This window comes from Mercenaria mercenaria, chromosome 15, assembly GCF_021730395.1.
Source record: "Mercenaria mercenaria strain notata chromosome 15, MADL_Memer_1, whole genome shotgun sequence".
NCBI classification, from domain to species: Eukaryota; Metazoa; Mollusca; class Bivalvia; order Venerida; family Veneridae; genus Mercenaria; species Mercenaria mercenaria.
Window position 1 is genome coordinate 34,444,996 of NC_069375.1, and position 22,689 is coordinate 34,467,684.

The 22,689-nt window shown below is 31.8% G+C and overlaps 2 protein-coding genes across 5 annotated transcripts in view; one reads left to right on the forward strand and one right to left on the reverse strand.

The window, feature by feature from the left end:
* LOC123550840 (uncharacterized) overlaps nucleotides 1-22,689 on the reverse strand; it is a 33,573-nt gene that overhangs the window by 9,842 nt on the left and 1,042 nt on the right. Inside the window, exon 1 of one of the 4 annotated variants that reach the window (XM_053524969.1) lies at nucleotides 9,907-10,034. The exons of 1 other annotated variant lie outside the window; for it this stretch is intronic. In XM_053524969.1, coding sequence (XP_053380944.1) covers nucleotides 9,907-9,980 — 74 coding nt within the window. In that variant the 5' untranslated portion in view covers nucleotides 9,981-10,034. Of the gene's footprint in view, nucleotides 1-1,915; nucleotides 2,072-9,906; nucleotides 10,035-22,689 lie in introns of those variants that run through there. 2 more of the 4 variants (XM_053524968.1, XM_053524971.1) reach the window with 2 other exon arrangements.
* LOC123554315 (uncharacterized) overlaps nucleotides 6,327-22,689 on the forward strand; it is a 90,560-nt gene continuing 74,197 nt past the window's right edge. The window contains exon 1 of the mRNA XM_053524170.1: nucleotides 6,327-7,888. The gene's annotated coding sequence lies outside the window, so the exon portion shown is untranslated. The remainder of the gene's footprint in view (nucleotides 7,889-22,689) is intronic.

Genomic DNA, 22,689 nt, shown 5'->3' on the forward strand with positions numbered 1-22,689 from the left:
AAACTTTGGATGTTTTCATACACTGAATAGGAATGTAGAATGTCAGTCGCTGCGGTATACCAAGTCATCAAACTTTTCAAACCATCTGACATCGGACTATTATGATGACGTAACTTAGAATTGCTAATAAAGAAGAATTTTTATCTATGTTGACAGGGCCATCCCCAAGTGCTTATATGAAGCTTGTATTGAGAAAAGTAACAAAACACTAAATTAAATTCTCTGAAGAGTTGAGCGTGCATATACGAACAGACTTCAATTGCATGACCTTAAAATATGCAAAAAGTCTTTATTTCAAAGACAGATTTTGAACTTCGATGCTTAAGATAATTTTGATCTTTTGAATCGATACATTTTGGATTTAGAACAAAACATTTTGCTTGCAACTAGATATGGACCCATATGATGTGGTCATTTTATAAAGGTCACAACCCGTGGATTTTCTGGAAACAAGTATAAAGTCAATAGGTAGAATTAAATATGTTTCATTTTGATATATTAATGTAGCGCCAGATTGAACAACTTTTCGCAGATTGGGATCGCAAGTCTCCAAGTTTCAATTTTCATTTGAACATTTGGCCCACATGGGTATCAGCATTGAAAATAAATGCTGTAAAACATAAGCAAAGAAGTATGATTAGGAAATAAATGGAGATTGGCAAATATTTTATAAAAAAATGATTTTTCTATTACAGACAAACTTAACTATACTAAGTACAACTCCAGACAGGCTAATGAATAACGAACCTCTGATAGGCAAAGACAATTCAATTATTATTTTGTATAATATAATGTATTTACATCGATGAGACTCAAATAAAGATTATTTCTATTAGGTTTGAAAAAAAGCTGTATTTAAAACACATTTGCTCTTTTAAGACAAATGTTTTGTGCGGTCAACGTTAAAATGAGGACACTAAAAATGTTATGAATGTTATCACCTAACACATTATAGGTTAGACCTAGGTAATCCCCTTGCAAATGACGATCGTCATGGTTACTACAACTAAAATGGCAATGAAAATCAAAATGTTAGGGTAAAAATTTAAAATTGGGCTCTAGCTAAAAAGAACATTTGGAAATATTCTGTAAGTTTTACACCTATTAGAATTACGCACCTTGTACCTAAGTTAGTATTTGTTTACAAACTACTATTAAGCCTATTTCACAAAAACAAACTGTACATGGACAATATTAAATGGATCATTTCACACATACAAAATATAAACAGATTATAATCAATGGATCATTGCATATATATAAAATGTACACATAATGAATGGATCATTGCATATATGTAAAATGTACACAGATTATAATCAGTGGATCCTTACATATATGCAAAGTGTACACTGATCATTGCATATATACAAAATGTGCACAGATTATAATCAATCGATCATTGCATATATACAAAATGTGCACAGATCATAATCAAAGGATCATCGTATATAATGATTATAATAGAGGGATCATTCCATATTGACAACATGTACACGGATTACAACCACTTTTATACATACAAAACAGACCTGGGGTCAATTACTTTGAAAAGTAATTAATTAAATTACAATTACTTGACATTTTTATCAATTAAATTACAATTACAGTCATTTTTGAAAGTAATTAATTAAATTACATTTACATTGTCTAATGTAATAAATTACATTTCAATTACAGTTCAAAATCATCCAGGTACGCCCCTGCCAGACCAGCTTGCGCATCCGCGCAGTCTAGTCAGAATCCATGCTGTTCGCTAACGGTTTCTCTAATTGCAATAGGCTTTGAAAGCGAACAGCAAGGATCCTGACCAGACTACGCGGATGCGCAGCCTGGTCTGGATCCATGCTGGTCGCAAACGCACTATGCTGGTTTTCTCATTAAGCGGCCAATATATAAATAAAAACATATATACCTGTTAGAGAGAAAAAATGCTGTAAAATTCCTCACAGAAACATTTAAAACCACTCGAGATGGTTTTTGGTATAGCCCTGTAATAAATCTGCATGAATTTATATTATATAATCGACTAAAATGTTCCTGTTCATCTTCACATGTTTTATTATGTAAAAGTGTTTACTTAAACACACAGCGGAAGTGGTTGAATGAGTATATTTTTTATCACAGTTCAGCCGCTATTTGATCATTTTGAGGAAGGTATGAAGTGCGTTTCGAGAACATAATTTATAATGACAAAGTTTTTAAAAATTTAAAAGGTAGTTTCAGTTGTAAAGAAATGTCATGAAACGGATTAAAAATGTTTCAACAAATTATTAAAAAAAAAATAAAAAAATAAAAACACACTTTCAGTCAATATATATAATAATGTATTATGTAAAGAAGCTTTTATTATGCACGTTACGCCGTGAACTCGGACTGGAACTGCAATATATCTAACGTTCTTAACTCCACAGCATTAAAAACGTCAACTTTAGATACATTTTGTATATTTTAAAGATCTATATTCATTTTATGCTTTTCAATGAAATCCTAAACTTTATAAGTGAAATGAAATTGATATTTTCACTGTTTTAAACAGTGAAAATATTATGATTATTTTTTCACTGGTACTGAACTACACTTGAATGCGAAAGAATATGAATAAATTCAATAATAGAAAATCCCATGCAAAATATACTTCAGAAAAGATATAGATGTACATAAATATTTACAGGATCAAAATCTTCACTCGTGAAAACACTTAATTAATAATAGTGTTCACTCAGTGAAATATATTTCAGTTAAACAAACAAATATCCTCTATAAATCTTGGGAAAACAAAACAGGAAAAGCCACATTCAAAGAACGCAGCCTTCCATACAGACCCTTTACCCCTTACCCTGCTAAATGTCTGTAATGAACTAGTCCATCTTTCATTTTGGACTGTACCATTAACTGTTAAAAGGGGTACTTACCTAAAAGATACTGACTGAATAGCGAACAGTGAAGATCATGATCAGACTGCACTGATGTACAGGCTGATCATGACCTACACTGGTCGCAAAGGTAGAATCAGTCAAGTCCAGCATGATAAGGGTTAGAGGTTTGAAATATGTGACAAAAGAAAAATAGAAAAGTGTATAAATTTATTTTGTTTTAAAGAATAGATGTATTGATTTGAAACTAAAATTAAACAGTTATGGTTTGGAAAGTTGCTGTAAAGTGATAACGCACATATCATCCGAAGTGGTTCTTTGCAGAAATTTCAAACTCTAAAGAGCGGTTACCACAAAGAACCCTTCAAACAAATAATAAAAAGTAAAACAAAACAAAATTTAAAAAAAAAATGAAGAAATACAGAAAGACAACATGACATCGGAACAATTTGGACTGGGGGACTGGGTAACTCAATGAGTTTGGTACATATAATCAGAAGGTTTAAGATAATACATTAGTATCACAAATATTTATTGATAACACAAACTGATAATTTAACACTGATAATGTTTTTTGCTACAGTAAAAGGCAAATATATTAAAAAGGTTTTGAATTCAAAAGTAAATAGAAATTAACAATGTAAAAAATTCATACACGTTGCATTATTTGATTGCAAGACCATAAAATCTAGACACATTGAAACATATTGGTGTCATGAAGTGTTTGAAGTGTTTGCTGGTTTTGACATAATATATTGAAAATATATGACATTAAAATGATAATGAATTAGAATATTTGGTAAATATATATATATCTTGCCAACACTTGAAAATTTGACTGCTGTTAACTGAGCGTAAAGCAGGCATTATAAAGTATTTTGAAAAACACCTTGATATGTTTATTTTATTCTGTTCATGTAGGTAAGAATCTTGGCATCAAGATTTACTTTTCAGATTTTATTTCATTAGGGACAGTAAACGAATGTAGGTTTTGCAGGAGTATGCTGACTTTAACGAAAATTTTGCTGACTTTAATTGATAAAGCCACCAGCTCTTGATTTAACGAAGATGTTACTGTTTCTGCAATTTGGCGCGTGAACCTGTTTCTGTAACAGCCGATATGAAAATGAAACATTTTTATAGGCTGATATGTATAAGATCTTAAGAAGAAGAAAGTACATGACACCCAAGAATATTCTTCAAAGTGTTCAACGTCCGCGCCACCACCCACCCCACGAGCAGCCGTGTCAATCACGCAAAGAAACGCAGAAGCGTTTTAGACAGAATTAGTGGAAAATCAGTCAGTCAATTTACTTTCGGATGCTATTCATTACAAAAATAAAGAATGTCAGCATTTTAATTTGAATTAAGGAGGTAGGTTACCTTAATATTTGTATGTGTGCATGCCCAACCGGAAGCTAACGTGACAATTTACGACGACGTTTACGACAAACTAAATGTGTTTTTTATATCCATTCCTCTAAAAAATAATCATGAAACTGTCTCTGAACACTTCATGGTTTAATAATGCAGAAATAATGAATAAATTGCAGCAGAAACGCTTCAAAACATCGTTGCCTTAAAATGACGTCATTGACGTCATGACGTTACGTGTCAGTTACCGTGCAAAATTAAAAGCTTATATTTTGAAAGTACGTAATTCTGTGCATTTTCTTTGTCTCTGAACAGCCAATATTTGCTGTAATATTTTTATGAGTCTTTCACACTGAATAATGATCAATATTTTCCTTCTTTTATGTAGTTATATTGAAATGTAATGCGGAATATAAGAAAGTGGATGGTGGTAACTGAAGGTTACTTAATACGGCCATTTTCAAATAAACATTTGGGCAGTTTAATTTGTAATACCCATTTTTCAGTTTCTGTTGATAATTTGTTACTTATATACTAAAACTAAGCTCTAATATTGTTCAAATTTCAGTAGAAAATTGTGGTTTCTTGAATTAAATTGATGTTACCATTGAAACGAAGCCCGCGACCTATATATCTAAATGTAAAATTCAAAAGCATTGACACTGGTCTATTTAAGGAACACAGCTTCGGCTTTTTATTTGCATTTTAAAAATATCCATGAGAATAATAGTAGCATGCAGAACGATTTTTCCATAACAAATGTCAGACGATGGGTACTGCTGTAAGTATTTTAAGCTGTGAAATTTGTTTAAACAAATGCAAATAACAAGAAAATATTAATTACGTTAGAAATAAGATGTTTTAAAGCTACTACATTAACAAGAAAGATAATTTAATTTAGTATTCTTTATAAGAAATTACGATAAAAATTAAGATACAAGCTATTTTAAACATCTCTGTTGCCATGGTTACTTTAAACTTTAAGAAAGATATGGTCCATGTAAAGTGCTTGGTATTTTGCTAATAATATTACCCAAATATTCCATATTGGTCATTAACAGAATGGCACTGAAGCCGTCGAAAAACTCCGTTTTCATACATAGTTGTTTAAAAATGCGAGAAAATGCGTTACTATGGGAACACGCGCTCCGCGACATATACATGTTAAGCATATATTAGAGAGATAACGCTCATACTAATAAAATTATCAATTATGCAGACTTCTACGGATAACAATGAAAGCAAACTACACTGAAAAGTGTTAAATATCCATATTTTTCTTTTTCTTTCAATATAAAATACCTGTGGAGGGCCATGTACTTCAAACCTGGGTAAAATTGTACTTGAAGGAACAGAGATAAAAGAAATTGAGATTGTAGCAGTTAAAACATTAAATTACCCGAAGTATAAAGAAATTGCTGAGTTTCAACTAATTTGAATTTGTCTCCGTTCTCTATCTATTACTTACCCTGGTAACAAGGTAACCTACCTCCTTAAAGCAAAAGAAGGTTTTATCCAAACCGAGGCTGTATCAGATAAACACTGAGATCTGCACGAGTAGATACAGTGTTGAAAGGCGAATAATTTAAGCTTTAGGACTTTTGATATAATTTATTTCACATTCCTGTTGATTTAAACAAGATTTATTCAAAATAACTGAAGTTATTACAATGTTACATATATCAACATACAGGACAGAGTAGGAAGCTAATAGCTTTTCCAGAAACTCTCTCCATATACATAATATAATTTCAACGGTGACAAATTAAATAAATCTATCTTACATCATGTTCTGCTTGCAGTTTCTTCGTTAATCAATATGTTATGAGACATAAATTTGTCAAACTGTAGTATAAAAAAGAATACATTTTCGGATATAAAATTTGAAGTGTTTATATAAACTTAAATCTGAACTTAAACGACTTGTTGTATATTAATATTTTAAATTTATGGGATTATAAAAGAAGGGAGTGAAAAAGTGGAATTGAGTTTTACAGGTCAGGAAGTCAATTTAGAACACACGGAGTTTTTGAGGACTTTCTTAAGCTGGTAGTAGGCTAAGGTGGCATTGGACCTAGGACACGAAGCTTTATAACAGCTATAATTGTGAATAGTATTTAAACTACGTATCAGATCTCTTTGTTTTCTGTATGTATTTATGTACATATAGAAATACTGATTCATTTAGTGTGCTTGAAACTGAGAGATCACCATATAACAATGTATTTAGTGCAACAGTGGTAATTGGCCTAATAATGTTTAGGAGATCTGTGCGTTCCCTTTGGTATAAGGAACACCTGAAAAAGAAAGGATATGTGTTTTCTACCTCTCAACACTCACACAACGGACTGTTTACAATATTTTTTTTTGAAAATAGATGTTCATTCAGAGAGCTGCAATGGGTCCCAAGTCTCCCAAGAAGAATCTGGTATTTTCGTTCGCCTGCATAATAATGGCATGGAACTTTCTGTACATCTGAATAAAGTTGTCTTTTGAATATGCTTAAAGTGGGAGAACTTCTGTGACCTAATGGTAGCTGGTTCCAGTCAGTAACAGTCGGTGGCAGAAAGGAGTTAGCAAAAAGTTGGGTACGACAATGCAGGTTCTAGAATTGCCGACATTTCTAAGATTGTATACGGATGTTTGCGCAACAATTTCAGGTACCAAAGAAGAAAGATTCTGTGGAGTTAAATGAGTTTTCATTTTGTAGAAAAAAGTGAGTCTGTGCTCTTGTCTTCTGACTGAGAGGTTGGAAACCAGTTTCTTTATAAAGATTTTTAAAAGAAACGAGTTTGGTGGCTCCAGTGATGATTCTGTATGCTTCGAGTTGGATTTCCTCAGGTTCAGGTTTATCATGTTGGGTAATGTTGCCCCATACGACATCAAAATCCTCCTGGAGAGGCCGTAAAAAAGACAGATAGGTAGTTTCAAGAGACTTACGGTCAGGAATAAATTTTCAGGTTCTCGTTATATTTATACGTTTCCATGCTTTTTCTTTAATGTTGTCAATATGTTCGTGCCAGTTTCCGACGTTTAAAAATATTACGCCAATATGCTTATGAGACGTCACCTCGTTGATTGGAACACCATTCATGTACAAAGAAGGATGTAGGGGTTTGTTAGTTTTACGAGAAATGAGAAGATATTCTGTTTTCAACCAGCCGGTCATTTTCCCACTCATCTTTTTTCATTTGGTCCAGATTTAGGGTTCCGCTGCACTGATGGGAATGTCAACAACAATGTATAAGCTAATATCATCAGCAATGAGTCTGATATTTGAACTGATATTGAGGACAATGTCGTTAATTAAGACGATGAAAAGAAGAGAACCAAGAATAGAATCTTGTGGTACACCTGCTGAAATATAAACAGTATTAGAGGAACCCACTGTAAGAACAACTTTCCGCTTTCTCTCGGATAAATAGTCACGAAACCAATTTAACAAGCATCTAGATATACCTGTAGATTCATACGCGGTCAAAGGCTTTAGAGATATCACAGAAGACTGCGCGGACTTTTTTACCTTCATCTAATGCTTGGCAAAAAGTATTATATATAGAAACAAGTTGGTTGGTAGTTAAGTCATTGGGAAAAATCCAGATTGGAGAGCTAAGATAGTGCTGTTTCCTGAAAACAAGGTAAAACGTGCTTATGAATATTTTTTCTGGTGCTTTGCTGATAGTGCTTAGAAGCGATATAGGTCTATAGTTAGAAACTAGCTGTGGATTATTTTTCTTGAAAACAGCACATACATGAGCTGATTTCCAATGGGATGGCAGTGATTTGAGTGTATTCGTTACTTCGTCCTCCGTGGTGTTAATTGAGTCAGGGGCCTCCGTGGCCGAGTGGTTAAGGTCGCTGACTTCAAATCACTTGCCCCTCATCGATGTGGGTTCGAGCCTCACTCGGGGCGTTGAATTCTTCATGTGAGGAAGCCATCCAGCTGGCTTACGGAAGGTCCGTGGTTCTACCTAGGTGCCCGCTCGTGATGAAATAATGCACGGAGGGGCACCTGGGGTCTTCCTCCACCATTAAAGCTGGAAAGTCGCCATATGACCTATCTTGTGTCGGTGCGACGTTAAATCCAACAATAAAAAAATATTTTGGATGGGATGTATTGGTTTGCATTTGTGGAAGTGTTTTGTTATTATCATTTAGTGGGGCCTCCGTGGCCGAGTGGTTAAGGTCGCTGACTTCAAATCACTTGCCCCTCATCGATGTGGGTTCGAGCCTCACACGGGACGTTGAATTCTTCATGTTCTACCCAGGTGCCCGCTCGTGATGAAATAATGCAAAGAGGGGCACCTGGGGTCTTCCTCTACCATTAAAGCTGGAAAGTCGCCATATGGCCTATCATGTGTCGGTGCGACGTTAAATCCAACAAAAAAAGTATCATTTAGTAGTAACTGAAAGGAATTATTAAGTAGGTTTGCTTTATCTGTATCTGATCTGACTAAATTACCATTGTAATTTAGTAGTGGAACAGCTGTGTTTTTTAATGGTGATATGAATTGTTTTAGTATCTTCCAGTAGTCGGATGTTTTAAGGGTTTCGTTTTGTAGTTTGTTTGATACTTTTTGTGACATTTGTGCTTTTGCATTTCGTGTCGAAGGCAAGGCCGGTAGAATTTTCTATATTTGACAAAAGAAGAGGGGAGGGGTTAGGAAGGCGATAGAATGTACATGTACCATAAAGAATTTTCCTATACGTGATTTTAAGTTCTATCCATATACACTCGACTCCGGCAAACTCTAGATCAGATCTCCTAATAGCTCCTAATAGCTGGGATATTGCTTTTAACTAATCAAGACACAGATCAAGTAGCCTACATATTGTTAATTAAGTAGAATTTGCTAGATCATCATCATTCTTGTTATCTTCAAAATATTTAATCAAGTTCCATGGCTCTTTTGCTAGTAAATGTACTAATGCAAATATCGGAACTGCATATGTAACTTGTCTAACAAAGCTAACAACCAGTTTAAATGGAAAAATTGCAAGCACAAGCATTTTGGTGATAAAAACAATAAAGCTTTGATGTCTACTAATTAATAGCATGCATGACAATTGAAGTGAACTTGAATTGTAGCATTTTGCTGTTCTCAAGAATGTAATCTGAGACAGTCACTACTATTCAAAGCTTTAAGTATACAAAATAACAAAATTTCATGTACATGATTGAAATCATATATAGATAGAATAATAATGTACATGCTGCAGTATAATACAAAAATGACAATCATATGGTTTTGTCACAAAACAAAAACCAGATCCTACTTATTTGTACAGTTAATCAAGTTTTTTTTATAAGAAAGTGTTTCTGGTATTAATGTTATTAGAACTAAAATGGTATGAATATCTTAGATCTAGTTATGGATGATATTCATAACAGGTAAGCTTTATTGATTTGTAAATTTCATGTTGTCATGATATATCTAATATGTCAGTGCATCACTAACTGCATATACTTTTGTACAGATGTTTAACACATATATGACAATAGATTATGTTTCTAAATATCAAGTTAAAATAATACTTTCCTTTCAAATGCAAGTAAAACTAGACATGGATATTCTAAAAATGTTTCAACAGTTGAAATGCAACATAGATAATCTTAACGCAGTTCCATATTGTCATTAAGAATGTCAGTTCATACCTGATTATCAATTTGCTCTTCCTAGGCGTAATACACAAAACTAACAAAATTGCATGTGTATTAAATATGTACATGGTTAAAAATATCCACGCACACACACGCACACACGCACACACACACACACACAAAATCATAATAATGTACATGCTGCAACTTATAGTACAAAATTGAAATCGTACAAGTGTTTTCCTTTTAATGTAATAAGAAGTGCAATGATTGATTGTCTTATTAGATATATCTGTGTGTGATCTACAGATGATATACTGACATATGACTAAGTTTTGTTTTTAATTTCCAATTTACTTTAGTAATTCAAATACAAATACACAAAACACACACACACACAAATAATAATTTAGCATCATCATCATCATCAGTTGTATATAAAATTATACATGTATCAGTTATATCTTTTATCAATTGGGTTACCATCATCATTGTCATCATCATACTATAATCATCATCTTGGTGAACATCACCATCATCATCATCATCTTCATTACAAGTATATATATTTATATATCAAAATTTGTGTATAGACTCTTAATCAACAATATTTGTTTACTTAATTCAACAGATCATTATCATCATCTTCATTATCAGCACCATCAGGTTATAATTTCATTGTGGATATATTCATACTTATGCATATTTATATTTATTCATAATACTCTGTTTATCATCATTGTTGTAAAACACAGCTATTTTCAATGACATTATGTATATATATTATCATGTATATTCATACTTATACTTATATACCTCTTTGTGTACATCATCATCATCATCATCAGCTTGAAATGTACATATTTATTCATAAGATTATACATGTATCAGTTATATATTTTATCATTTGGGTTACCATTATCATTATCATCATCATTCTATAACCATCATCTTGGTGATAATCATCATGAGATAGAACTGTATACTTATTCAGCTACAGCTTTTATCGTTTCGTAAAGCACCATTATTTTCATCATTCGATCACCATCATCATCACCCTCATCATAAACATCATCATAATAATCAATTATGACAATTTTCTGGTTTATATATCCATATTTATACATATATATTGTTCAACTCTAGCCTATATCCTTTTGATTAGGATTAACATCGTCATCAGTATCTACAAATACAACAATAACAACATAATAATCAACATTATCACCTTCATCATCGTCCTCATCATAATTATCACCAGTAGTAAATAATTAATACTTATGTTTAAGATAGTGCATGTACATTTGTTAGCTATGGTTATTTATCATCTTTGTTAACAGCATCATCATCATAATCTTCATCATCATTATCAATTATGACAATTTTCTGTGATATATATCCATCTGTAATTTTTCAACTCTAGCCTTTATCCTTTTGATTTAGATTAACATCATCATCATTATCAACAAAAACAACAACAGCAACATTAATATCACCCTCATCATCATCATCTTCACCCTTATCATCATCTTTATTATAATTATCACCAGCAATAAACAATTTATAAATATACTAACAAAGTGCATTTAGATTTATTAAGTATGGTTATTTATCATTTTTGTTAACATCATCATCATCATCATCATCATCAGTATCAAAATCAATAATTCTGCATATTCATGCATAATCAACAACTTCTTTGATCACATTATCATTGTCGTTTTATTTGCTTTATTTGTTATGCAGTCAAGCTTTTAATGATTTATCATTTGTAAATATTGACTTAGTCATACTTTTTTGTACATAGTGCTGTGTCATTTTCTGAAATGTTTACAGACAGAACATCTGTCTTCACACTGTATAGCTTGGCTTCACACTGTATTTCTGAAGATCTTCTTTACTGTTTATTTTTACCACTTCATCCTTTTCTGTCTGAATATAGTTTGAACCATTGAAAGTCCAGGTTTTAATATTGGTTTTGTCACTTTTCTTCATAATCTTAGCTTCATATGCTATGTCACTTCTATATTAGTGAGATCTTCATTAATGAAGATGTCCTATTTGAGTTCTCTCAGCTTTTTTCTTCCCTTGATAAAATCTGTTCTTGCCCTGTAATTTGTGAATTTTATTATTATATCTCTACACTTGTCTTTTTTCTTTTGGCCAACCCTGTGGCAGTTATCAATATCTCTTCTTGTGATATCTGCTCCACTCTTTTCTGCTATTTCAAGTTTTTAAATATTTACAACATTTTCATTCTAATTTTCTTGACAGTTTCCTACTCTTACACTGTTTTTCCTACTGTATTGCTCTGTCTCCTCTTGCTTCATATTCAGCTCCAAGTTTGTCTGTTTTAACGCTTTTATTTCTTTTCTAAGATTACCTGTCTCATTAGCCAGTTCTGATGTAGCTTCTTTGACTTGTGTCTGACTTGTATCTGAACTAATGTTTGAATCTCTTCTCTTAGGGCCTCTTTTAGTATGGAGACAATTCTTACAGCATCTTGATCAGAGATACCTGTAGACATACTATGTGATTGCGCAAGAGATGTAATTAATTGTGGTATAGGTGTTGTCATGTGGGGTATCATTGATCGACCCGTACTATACATATGTTGTGGAAACGTTGCCATTTGTGGGGTTGAACTTGTGGGGTTTGCAGCTTGAGAGTACATTTTATTTTCAGAAATTATTGTTTCACTGCCAGTGCTATCTCTGCCTTCCATTTCTAGGTTTCTATTCGACATAGATTAGCTTTTTGAATTGTCAGTGCTATCACTTACGGCTCTTATTGTCTTTTTATTGGATTTGTTTGCTTGTATTTTTTCTCTTGATTGACTGTTTCGTCAGGGGAAGTAACTTTTCATTTTGTAGAGAATGACCTGCTTTTAATTTTCAGTTCTACCTTTGGACTATGAAGTTTACGCCTTGGTTTGGGACCCATTACATTTATTCATATCTGTGTCAAAATCTGTCTCTATTGTAAGTTAATTGATTGTATTGAAGGCTTTTCTGACTGATCATATGTCCGGACATCTACAAGATTTCGGATATATAAAACTTCCCGATTTGTGTCATTTCTCATTCTTACCGACGTCTCAGCTTCCTTTTATACATTTTTATAAACTTCGAGTTTCTTATTATCGTACCTCCATCAATCTGTAGTCGTGTGGTAGGGTCTCTTATATTTACATTTTTCTTCTACAAATTTGAAATTGTGTGTTGTTACCGGAAGTCACATTCCTGTTGTTGTAAACTTTTCAATAATTCACTTACATGTACAAGATATACATTATTAATGCTCAGACCAATCTCTAATTAATGAATTTCTCAATGCATGTCTATACCTTTTTATCACACCTAGAGCACAAAATTGGCGCAATTTCGTGACATACGTTGCATTTGTTACAAGCATAACTTCAAGTAACATAACGTAACATTAAGTAACATGAATAAAGATCATGTAATATATTTAACTGCCCCACTTCTGACTGATTTAAGAAATGGACTACAAAAAGACACCTATTCTCAAACAAACGTAATATAAGTAACATTCATGTAACACTCCTGCAACACCCTTGTTACATCTATATAACACTACTAAAGGCCTTTTTTGGCCATATTTATGAAATGAGGTGTAACATGTGTCTTCTCAGACACACGTAACATAAGTAACATCCATGCAACATCCTTGGAATATCCTTGCTAAATCTATGTAACACTACTAAAGACGTATTTCGGCCAAATTTAAGAAATGAGGTGTAACATGCGTAACATTTTAACTACAAAAAGACGCCTTTTCTCAAACACAAGTAACATAAGTAACATCCATGTTACATCCATTTTACATCTATATAACATTACTAAAGACGTATCGGCCAAATTTAAGAAATGAGGTGTAACATATGTAACATGTTGGCTACAAAAAGACGCCTTCTCAGACACACGTAACATAAGTAGCATCCATGTTACATCCTTGTAACATCTTTGTTAAATCTATATAACACTAGTAAAGACGTATTTCGGCAAAATTTAAGAAATGAGATGTAACATGCGTAACATTTTAACTACAAAAAGACGCCTCTTCTCAAACACCCGTAACATAAGTAACATCCTTGTAACATCCTTGTAACATATTTGTTACATCTACTAGTATATAACACTACAAAGACGTATTTCGGCCAAATTTAAGAAATGAGGTGTAACATGCGTAGCATTTTAACATCAAAAAGACGCCTCTTCTCAAACACACGTAACATAAGTAACATCCATGTAACATCCGTGTAACATCCTTGTTACATCTATATACCATTACTAAAGACGTATTTTGGCCTAATTTAAGAAATGAGGTGTAACATGTGTAACATTTTAACTTTAAAAAGACGCCTCTTCTTAGACACACGTAACATAAGTAACATCCATGTAACATCCTTGTAACACCCTTGCTAAATCTATGTACCACTACTAAAGACGTTTTTGACCAAATTTAAGAAATGAGGTGTAACATGCGTAACATTTTAACTACAAAAAGACGCCTCTTTTCAAACACACGTAAGATAAGTAACATCCATGTAAACATTACTAAAGACGTATTTCGGCCAAATTTAAGAAAAGAGGTGTAACATGTGTAACATTTTAACTATAAAAAGACACCACTTCTCAGACACACGTAACATAAATAACATCCATGTAACATCCTTGTAAAGTCTTTGTTTCCTCTATATAACACTACTAAAGACGTATTTCGGCCAAATTTAAGAAATCAGGTGTAACATGCGTAACATTTTAACTACAAAACGACGCCTCTTCTCAAACACACGTAACATAAGTAATATCCATGTAACATCCTTGTTACATCCTTGTTATATCTATATAACATTACTAAAGACGTATTTCGGCCAAATTTAAGAAATGAGGTGTAACATGCGTAACATTTTAACTATAAAAGACGCCTCTTCTGAGACACACGTAACATAAGTAACATCCATATAACATCCTTGTAACATCCTTGATAAATCTATGTACCATTACTAAAGACGTATTTCGGCCAAATTTAAGGAATGGGGTGTAACATGCGTAACAAATTTGACAACAAAAAGACGCCTCTTAGCAGACACACGTTACATAAGTAACATCCATGTAACATCCTAGTAACATCTTTGTTACATCTATATAACACTACTAAAGACGTATTTCGGCCAAATTTAAGAAATGAGGTGTAACATGCGTAACATTTTAACTACAAAATGACGCCTCTTCTCACTAGCATCAGATCAGAAAGAAAATGCCTCCGTACGTGTTACACCCTACCCCTAAGTATTCTATAAGAACCATGGTCATGAACGGGAAAATATACTAACCCATTTCAATCGCGTATTTCATACCTAAAACACGCAGGTCAGTAAATGTGTACTACTGATATTAAACAAGCGATAATTTATCTTCAATCGTGCACCAGTCACCTTGTCTCAATATTCCATATTGCAGAGATGCTCCGTATATTTTATGCTTTAGTCAACGTTACAGAAAAAACTTGCGTGAACTTCCCTAATGAACATCCGGTCTAGAGGTCACGACAGTGTGCACATGTTAAGCGAAATGTAAACAAACAAAAAACAGATTGCAATATATTCATAGTTTTACGATAAGACTCGAAATGATGAATGAAATTCATCTTGTATATGGTTTTGAATTTGAAATCATACTTAGTTATACATCTATTCTGTGTTTATTTAATTCATTTTGCACATTTATGCTGCATATAAACATTTTAGCGTACACGTGTAGTAAAATGACGACTGACATACATTTTCACATCAGCCAATCAGAGTGTGTCTATAATCTAGAACGGAACTTCACCAGGGAAGTTCAAGCAATTTTTTTGTGTACCTGTGAAAAAACTGTAAACTACACGTTGTTTTTCTAAGATAAGAAGTATTGAAGAAATGTGACCGGTACACAACGGAAGATAAATTACCACTTGTTTAATATCAATAGTACACATTTACTGAACTGCGTGTTTTAGATATGAAATACGCGATTGAAATGGGTTAGTATATTTTCCCGTTCACGACCATGGTTCTTATAGAATACCTAGGGGTAGGGTATAACATGTACAGAGGCATTTCTTTCTGATCTGGCGCCAGTGCCTCTTCTCAAACACACGTAACATAAATAACATCCATGTAACATCCTTTTTACATCTTTGTTACATCTATATAACACTACTAAAGACGTATTTCGGCCAAATTTAAGAAATGAGGTGTAACATGCGTAACATTTTGACTACAAAATGACGCCTCTTCTCAGACACACGTAACATAAATAACATCCATGTTACATCCTTGTAACATCCTTGTTATATCTTTATAACACTACTAAAGACGTATTTCGGCCGAATTTAGTTTAAACTGTATTTATTTCCACAAATTGTATATACAAACATGAGTACTATATTCAAATTAACAAATTTTGATAAAAAGACATACATCAATCAAAATAGTACAAACAAACAAAGATATTTTTAAAAGAAAGAAATTAATTTTTCTTCAGTGAATGTGGAATGATAATAATAACTATTATTATTTTGATATTAAATACTAGTAGATGATAAAAACTATTACATTAATGTTATAATAATGATGATAATAAAAATAAAAATGAAAATGAAAATAATCTTAATTATTATAATACATATAGGATGATAAAAGATACAGTAATAATACTGAAAATAGTAATGATAATAAAACAAAAGTATAGTGAAAACTTCGTGAATTCTTCTTGACAAACAGTATTTTTCGAATTTGAAATTGATTTTATTGTATTCATGTAATCAACATTATTTGAATATAGAATTATTGCGTTCCATATATATTGAATTTTCATTTTCAGTAAAATATTGTGATTTGTTTGGGAAAACAAAATAAAATATGTTCTAAAGGTCGTTTGCAACCGAGTGGGTAGATGCGTTTACAAAAGTTTCTGTTTTCAATGAAGTGAACAAAAAATGTTAATGATCCCGGATTCTGTTTTCAATGAAGTGAATGTAGTTGCCATATTGAAATCATATTGCAAATGATTTTAAAGTCTATGGAAGCGATTTTACAGTATACCCTTTAAAATATTTATATTATACATTTGCATTGAGTTGTAGTGTAATAATATCTATTGTATGTATGCTAGTTTTTTTCTTCAAACACAAAATTTATGTGCCACTGAAATATAGTTATATTCTGACAATATAATTATTATAGATATTTGATATAATATAGACAATCAGGTGACACAGGATATCGATGTTTCCATCTATTCAGTAATAGGAAGAGTAGGGAGTTCACGAGAATAATTACGCCTTCTCGAAATAACCTCATTAATCGAGTGGCCCCTACGCTTTCTGTTTTATATCATGGTCCGCCAATCGGCTGCTAATTTTGATTGACAAGTTAACATTCCATTTTTAGCGTTGGTACTATCACATGAGCAGCTTAAATTTGATATTAGATAAGCGTACTGTAACTGAAATAGAGAACGGTTTCAGAAAGTTCAACATTTCCCTACAGTATTCTATATGTAGGCTGGACCTAACACGTGTTCTCTAACTTAGTTAGAGTACGGCTTATAGCCACGCCTCTTCCTCAGTTGAAGAATAGTATAGAAAGAAGTTAACAGTTATACTGACACTGCAGGTAAACCATGAAACAAGACCATATATTTCAAATCTAGACAGTCCACGTATCATGTATCGGAGTTAAATTTCCTATTTTGATATTGATAACTACCCTTCATATTTTCCTTTTAGTAAAGTACAATGAATTATTTATTCAGAATATCTGTCACAACAGAAAGCCAAAGAATTTCGAGCCATGTTTTGTCAAAAGAATATTCAAAATAAATTCATGAGGAATATGTTGCCATTATTCTCAGTTTAGGCTGATGACTTAAAAACATAGTCTATGCGCTTACTTATTTGTAATAGATAAATGTCTTTGATGTTAAATATTTTCTGTAGACCACATTAATTTTACTAAATAAACAATCTGCTGAGAGCTGTAATACATCACATGCGCATTTTTTTAAAAAAAGAAAGCATTAATAACTTTATGTTCTACATGACCATTAACCCATAAAATACCGAGAAAAGTAGGGGTCATGAATCTTCTAAGACAGGGTTTTTTGTCTGACATGTCAACACTATGGAACATCTTCCAAACTGACAGGTAAAATACGGGTATGAACACATGTCTAATAAGGTTACATTTCTATAAATGCAAAAAAAACCTAACAATTCTTCAAAATGTAGCAATACGTCAAGTATAGTTAACAACGAAAGAAAAAAAAACAAGTATATGAATTACATAAAACATGAAAATTAAACCTGCTGCCTGATTTTTTAGTATTTTACACCTTCAAGGCGATTCTGAAATAAAGATCGTCTAACAATGATACCATTATTAACAAGCTGATTGTAGATTTGTTTTAAATGATGAGTTTCAAATGAAAACATTACATCAAATATAACTTTCTATTTTCATTTTATTTTCTTGTTGTATTAATATATTACGACACATATTCAGTGTTGTTCAACCTTAAATCTAGAATACAACCTTGTCAAAAAAGTTCCAGAATACATGTACGGTTGCAAAAACGTGACAAATCGAGCTTATTACTACAAAAAGATATACTTGATTAAATGGAATAAAATAGTCTTCATCATTATCAGTGTTTGATCAAGGCTTACGTTTTACTCTATTTCATGCACTATTTTTTTCTATTCATATACATGTACATGTATTTACTTCCTAAATAAAGTTAAAAAAAACAGTATATATATACCTTATTTTCAAACGTTTTTAAAGGTCAGATATTTGCAAGATATTGTAGAGATGGTACCTACCAAAGTAAATCTCTAAGGGGAACAACTCTGAATTGACCAATAAACTGAATCCAACATGAAACATTGGTCATAAGAGAAAGAAAAGTCAGATAAGTCTTTTTTCACACAACTGATCAGGCAGACAAAATATGGCCTACATTTGTTTAAATCACATTATATTCAATATACAAAATGCACACTTTTCTCATGGCTTACACTGACAGTTATTTTATAAGCTGTATTGAGGCCCTGATAAAAAGTTTAGTAGTGCATGAAGATAATGTAATATAATGTATAAACTCCTTTATTGAAAAATTACGAAATTAAGAAACTTTATGAATTTCCGATCTTTCAGTCAAAGTTATTTATTGGTCTCAGTGGTGATGCATTAGTTTACACAAAATTTATATATTAAAATGTAAAATTTATATATCCAACAATGAGAAATAACAAAAAAAGTTAAATTGGTATCACTGTTGTGTAACAAAGTAGCTAGATTGCGTATATTTATCACTTCATTGAATCATTTTGAAATAGTTTCTTATGCTATAGTCATTTTGAAGAGTTTCTCTTACTGTTCAGGAGTATTTTGCTTCAAATAATGTAACACAAAAATTCATTGTCATCGAATATAATTACAATGTTTTAAGGTAGTGGTTGTAATTAACATTTGAAGGTAGCTGATAGGTAATGACTCTATGTAATGTATTTTAAGCAATTCAACATTATCTGGATGGAGCTTATTTATTGTTCTCAATGGTGATACATTGGTTAACACAACATTTATATATCAAAATGTAAAATGTATATATCAAACAATGAGAAATAACAAAAAACGTTAAACTGGCAACACAGTAATTCATTGTCGTCAAATATAATTACAATGTTTTAAGGTAGTGGTTGTAATTACTACATATTAAGGTAGCTGACAGGTAATGACTCTGTGTAATGTATTTTAAGCAATTCTCAATTTAAACATTTTCTGGAGGGAACAAGCACGATCATTTGCTTTCCTTGAAAAACGAATAAATGCTGAAAAAGCAAATGAGTTTACTTTATTTGATGATTTTCGATACAGGACAACTACCTTAAACAAGCTATAAGGTGTTTTATTAACATGAATTGTTTTTAACAAAGTAAGCAGGTAACTTCAAATATATACTTTAATACAACTTAAATTGTTTACACAACTTAAAAAAAAAGGTTTTTGTTGGGGCCTCTCATTTACAATTATATCAACAATTATCACCTGAATTGAGTGCATTCATGAGTGGAAAATATTGATGATAAAATGGTGTAGGGGTTTGTTTACATTATAAAATCTTTAATAACTTCTTTCAGGTAAATATTTAGTATGGTTTTTGTAAGCTTATAATAAAGAGCATGTCATTCTCTTACACTCATGATTTTCCAGCATTTTAGACTCTTGGCTAGTCTTGTAATTTGACTTTAATAAAAAACAAAAGGAAGTTCAGTATAGGCTCTTTTAAAGTGTTGAAAGTAGGCTAAACTTACACTTTACTCTACTGAATTTAAATAACGATGGAAACTTTTGATATAGACTATAATTGGGGAAATTCTAAGATCATTGAAAAACGGTCAATACAAAAGTTGTCCATTTTGATTCAGCTATTTTGAAAAAGTCATTTTTTAAATATCAGATATTTCTATTTTTACATGGAGAAGAGGAAAATCATAAATATATTTAGAAAATTGGTGTACTTAGCTATCATTTCACTCTGAAAAAATCTGTAAAGATGAATTTTATTTTTTAGGTACCATCTCTACTTATCTGATTTTTCTTTCACTTTTGACCAATGTTTTATGTTGGATTCAGTTTACTGGTCAATTCAGAGTTGTTGCCCTTATATTTACTTTGGTAGGTACCATCTCTAAGTAGTAGCAAAAATGTTTGTGTTAATTATGTTTCTTTGATCAGTGTAAATTTAGTGATTAAACTTTCAAGTATCTCTGACTGAGTCTGGAACTGGAAGTGAAATTTTCAGCGCTTTTGACATGTAGTTGTCCGAGTCAAATGTTTTATAATTAACAACTAATCAAGGCCTTCGAGTGGGTTATCGTCTAGTTTACCACGGTTCAGAGTTCAGTAAGCCCGAGTGGTTAAATACTGAAGCATCTGAACGATGAACCGTGGTAAATTAGACGATAAATCACAAGAAGGACTTGATTGTTTTCATTCTGACATGCTCATTGACATATTTTAATAAATATTATGCTGGATTTAATTTACCAGAGGAGTAATGTATTGGACGTCATGCGGCATTTTGACGTCATAGATTACCGTTGTTTTTCGCAGAATATACAGAGCTTTATTTTCTTCTTTGTTTAACCGGAACCAGATCGAGCCATGTTAGAATGGGAAAATAAAGCATGTTTTGATTTATTCAAGAGAATATTTTTACGCAGATAAGAGTTTATTTATTTCATTATTATATTTATAAGAATATCAGAAAACCAATAAACATTGTCGAAGTTGAAATCAATATGGCAGTCGTATTGTTTCGTTCAAGCGTTTCAGTGGCGGATGAATTTTCAAATCCGTAAAATATGAATTTATTAATTTTATTCATTTTATATCATTGTTTTATTTAGTTACATTTTCAAAACGTCATTACACTACGCGATACCTGTACTTGTACGCTCTATTGATTATCATGTTCTCACTGTCACCTGATGTTTGCAAGGTGCTCGCTGAAGGCCGGGGATTCCGTTTTATTATAAACCCTTATCAGAAATGGTAGACGAATGTTTTCATTTTTAATTTATTAGGAAAACAACGATTTTGGACAGAATTCGATGAAAAATACATTGTTAGAACATTCAATATGCAACATAAAGGTGAATATAGGTAAACGTTTGATTTTATAAATTCTCACACCACAAGTGTGGGTTAGATCTAGTCGCTTTAATATTTCATCTGCAAAATCGATAATTTCTTTTCTGCATCGCATGCGTATTGATCTGTGAATAAATAACGGATGCGTTATAATTGTTTACATTTAATGTTTATTTCAATAAGTGAAACATTATGTTGAATTTCCAGTCAATGTTTTCGGTGTAATAAAATAAATATTGTATTTCTGACAGGGTGGTATGAAAATTGTTTACCAATAGACCTCTGATGACGCCTCGGTCAATATTTATCTATCTCGAGGTGAACATTTTTAAACCAATCCCAATATATATCCTACAATAAATTTAGTGAATTTATGAATAGCGAACAAAAAAATCATGTTATGGTATCCTTCAATGAATTTCGAATTATTTGATAGTATTATAACATTTAATGAATTATTGATGCCCTCCTAAATCACACCTGTTTTCGATACCTTTATCTCCACTTTTTGATATTTTATAATTAGACAAATAATACTACTTTGAGCAAATTTTTTATATCCATTAATCGAAATAAGGATGTCGTGAAACCACACGTATTTTGAGATATATTTCAATGATTTGTTGAGATCATGTATGGTATGCTCAGATATCACATTATGCATTTAGGATGTCATAAATCTAAATTAAGTATATCAAAATATGATATTCAATATTCTGTTCTGTGATATACTGTAAAATCATTAAATTTCGTTGGCAGGAAATTTCGTGGTTTTGGTGTAAAAGGCAATTTCGTGGGGATATGAATTCGTGGATTTCAACCTTTGAACATAAAATGGTTGTGAATTTTTCGTGTTCGTTTGGATTAAATTTCGTGGAATGACTCAACCACAAAACCCACGAAAATTAGTCCCCCACGAATATTCATGATTTCACAGTATGTTTTATTCATTTAATGATATATTTAAATCAGTTTTTGATATCAGAAAATATATTTTATGATATCTATAATTACAATTAAGAATATCATTAAATGCCCTCTATTTTAAAGGGAAAGGCAACGTTGTTCTAATGTTAATTTGTAAGCAGGGATTTCTGAAATCATTTAAA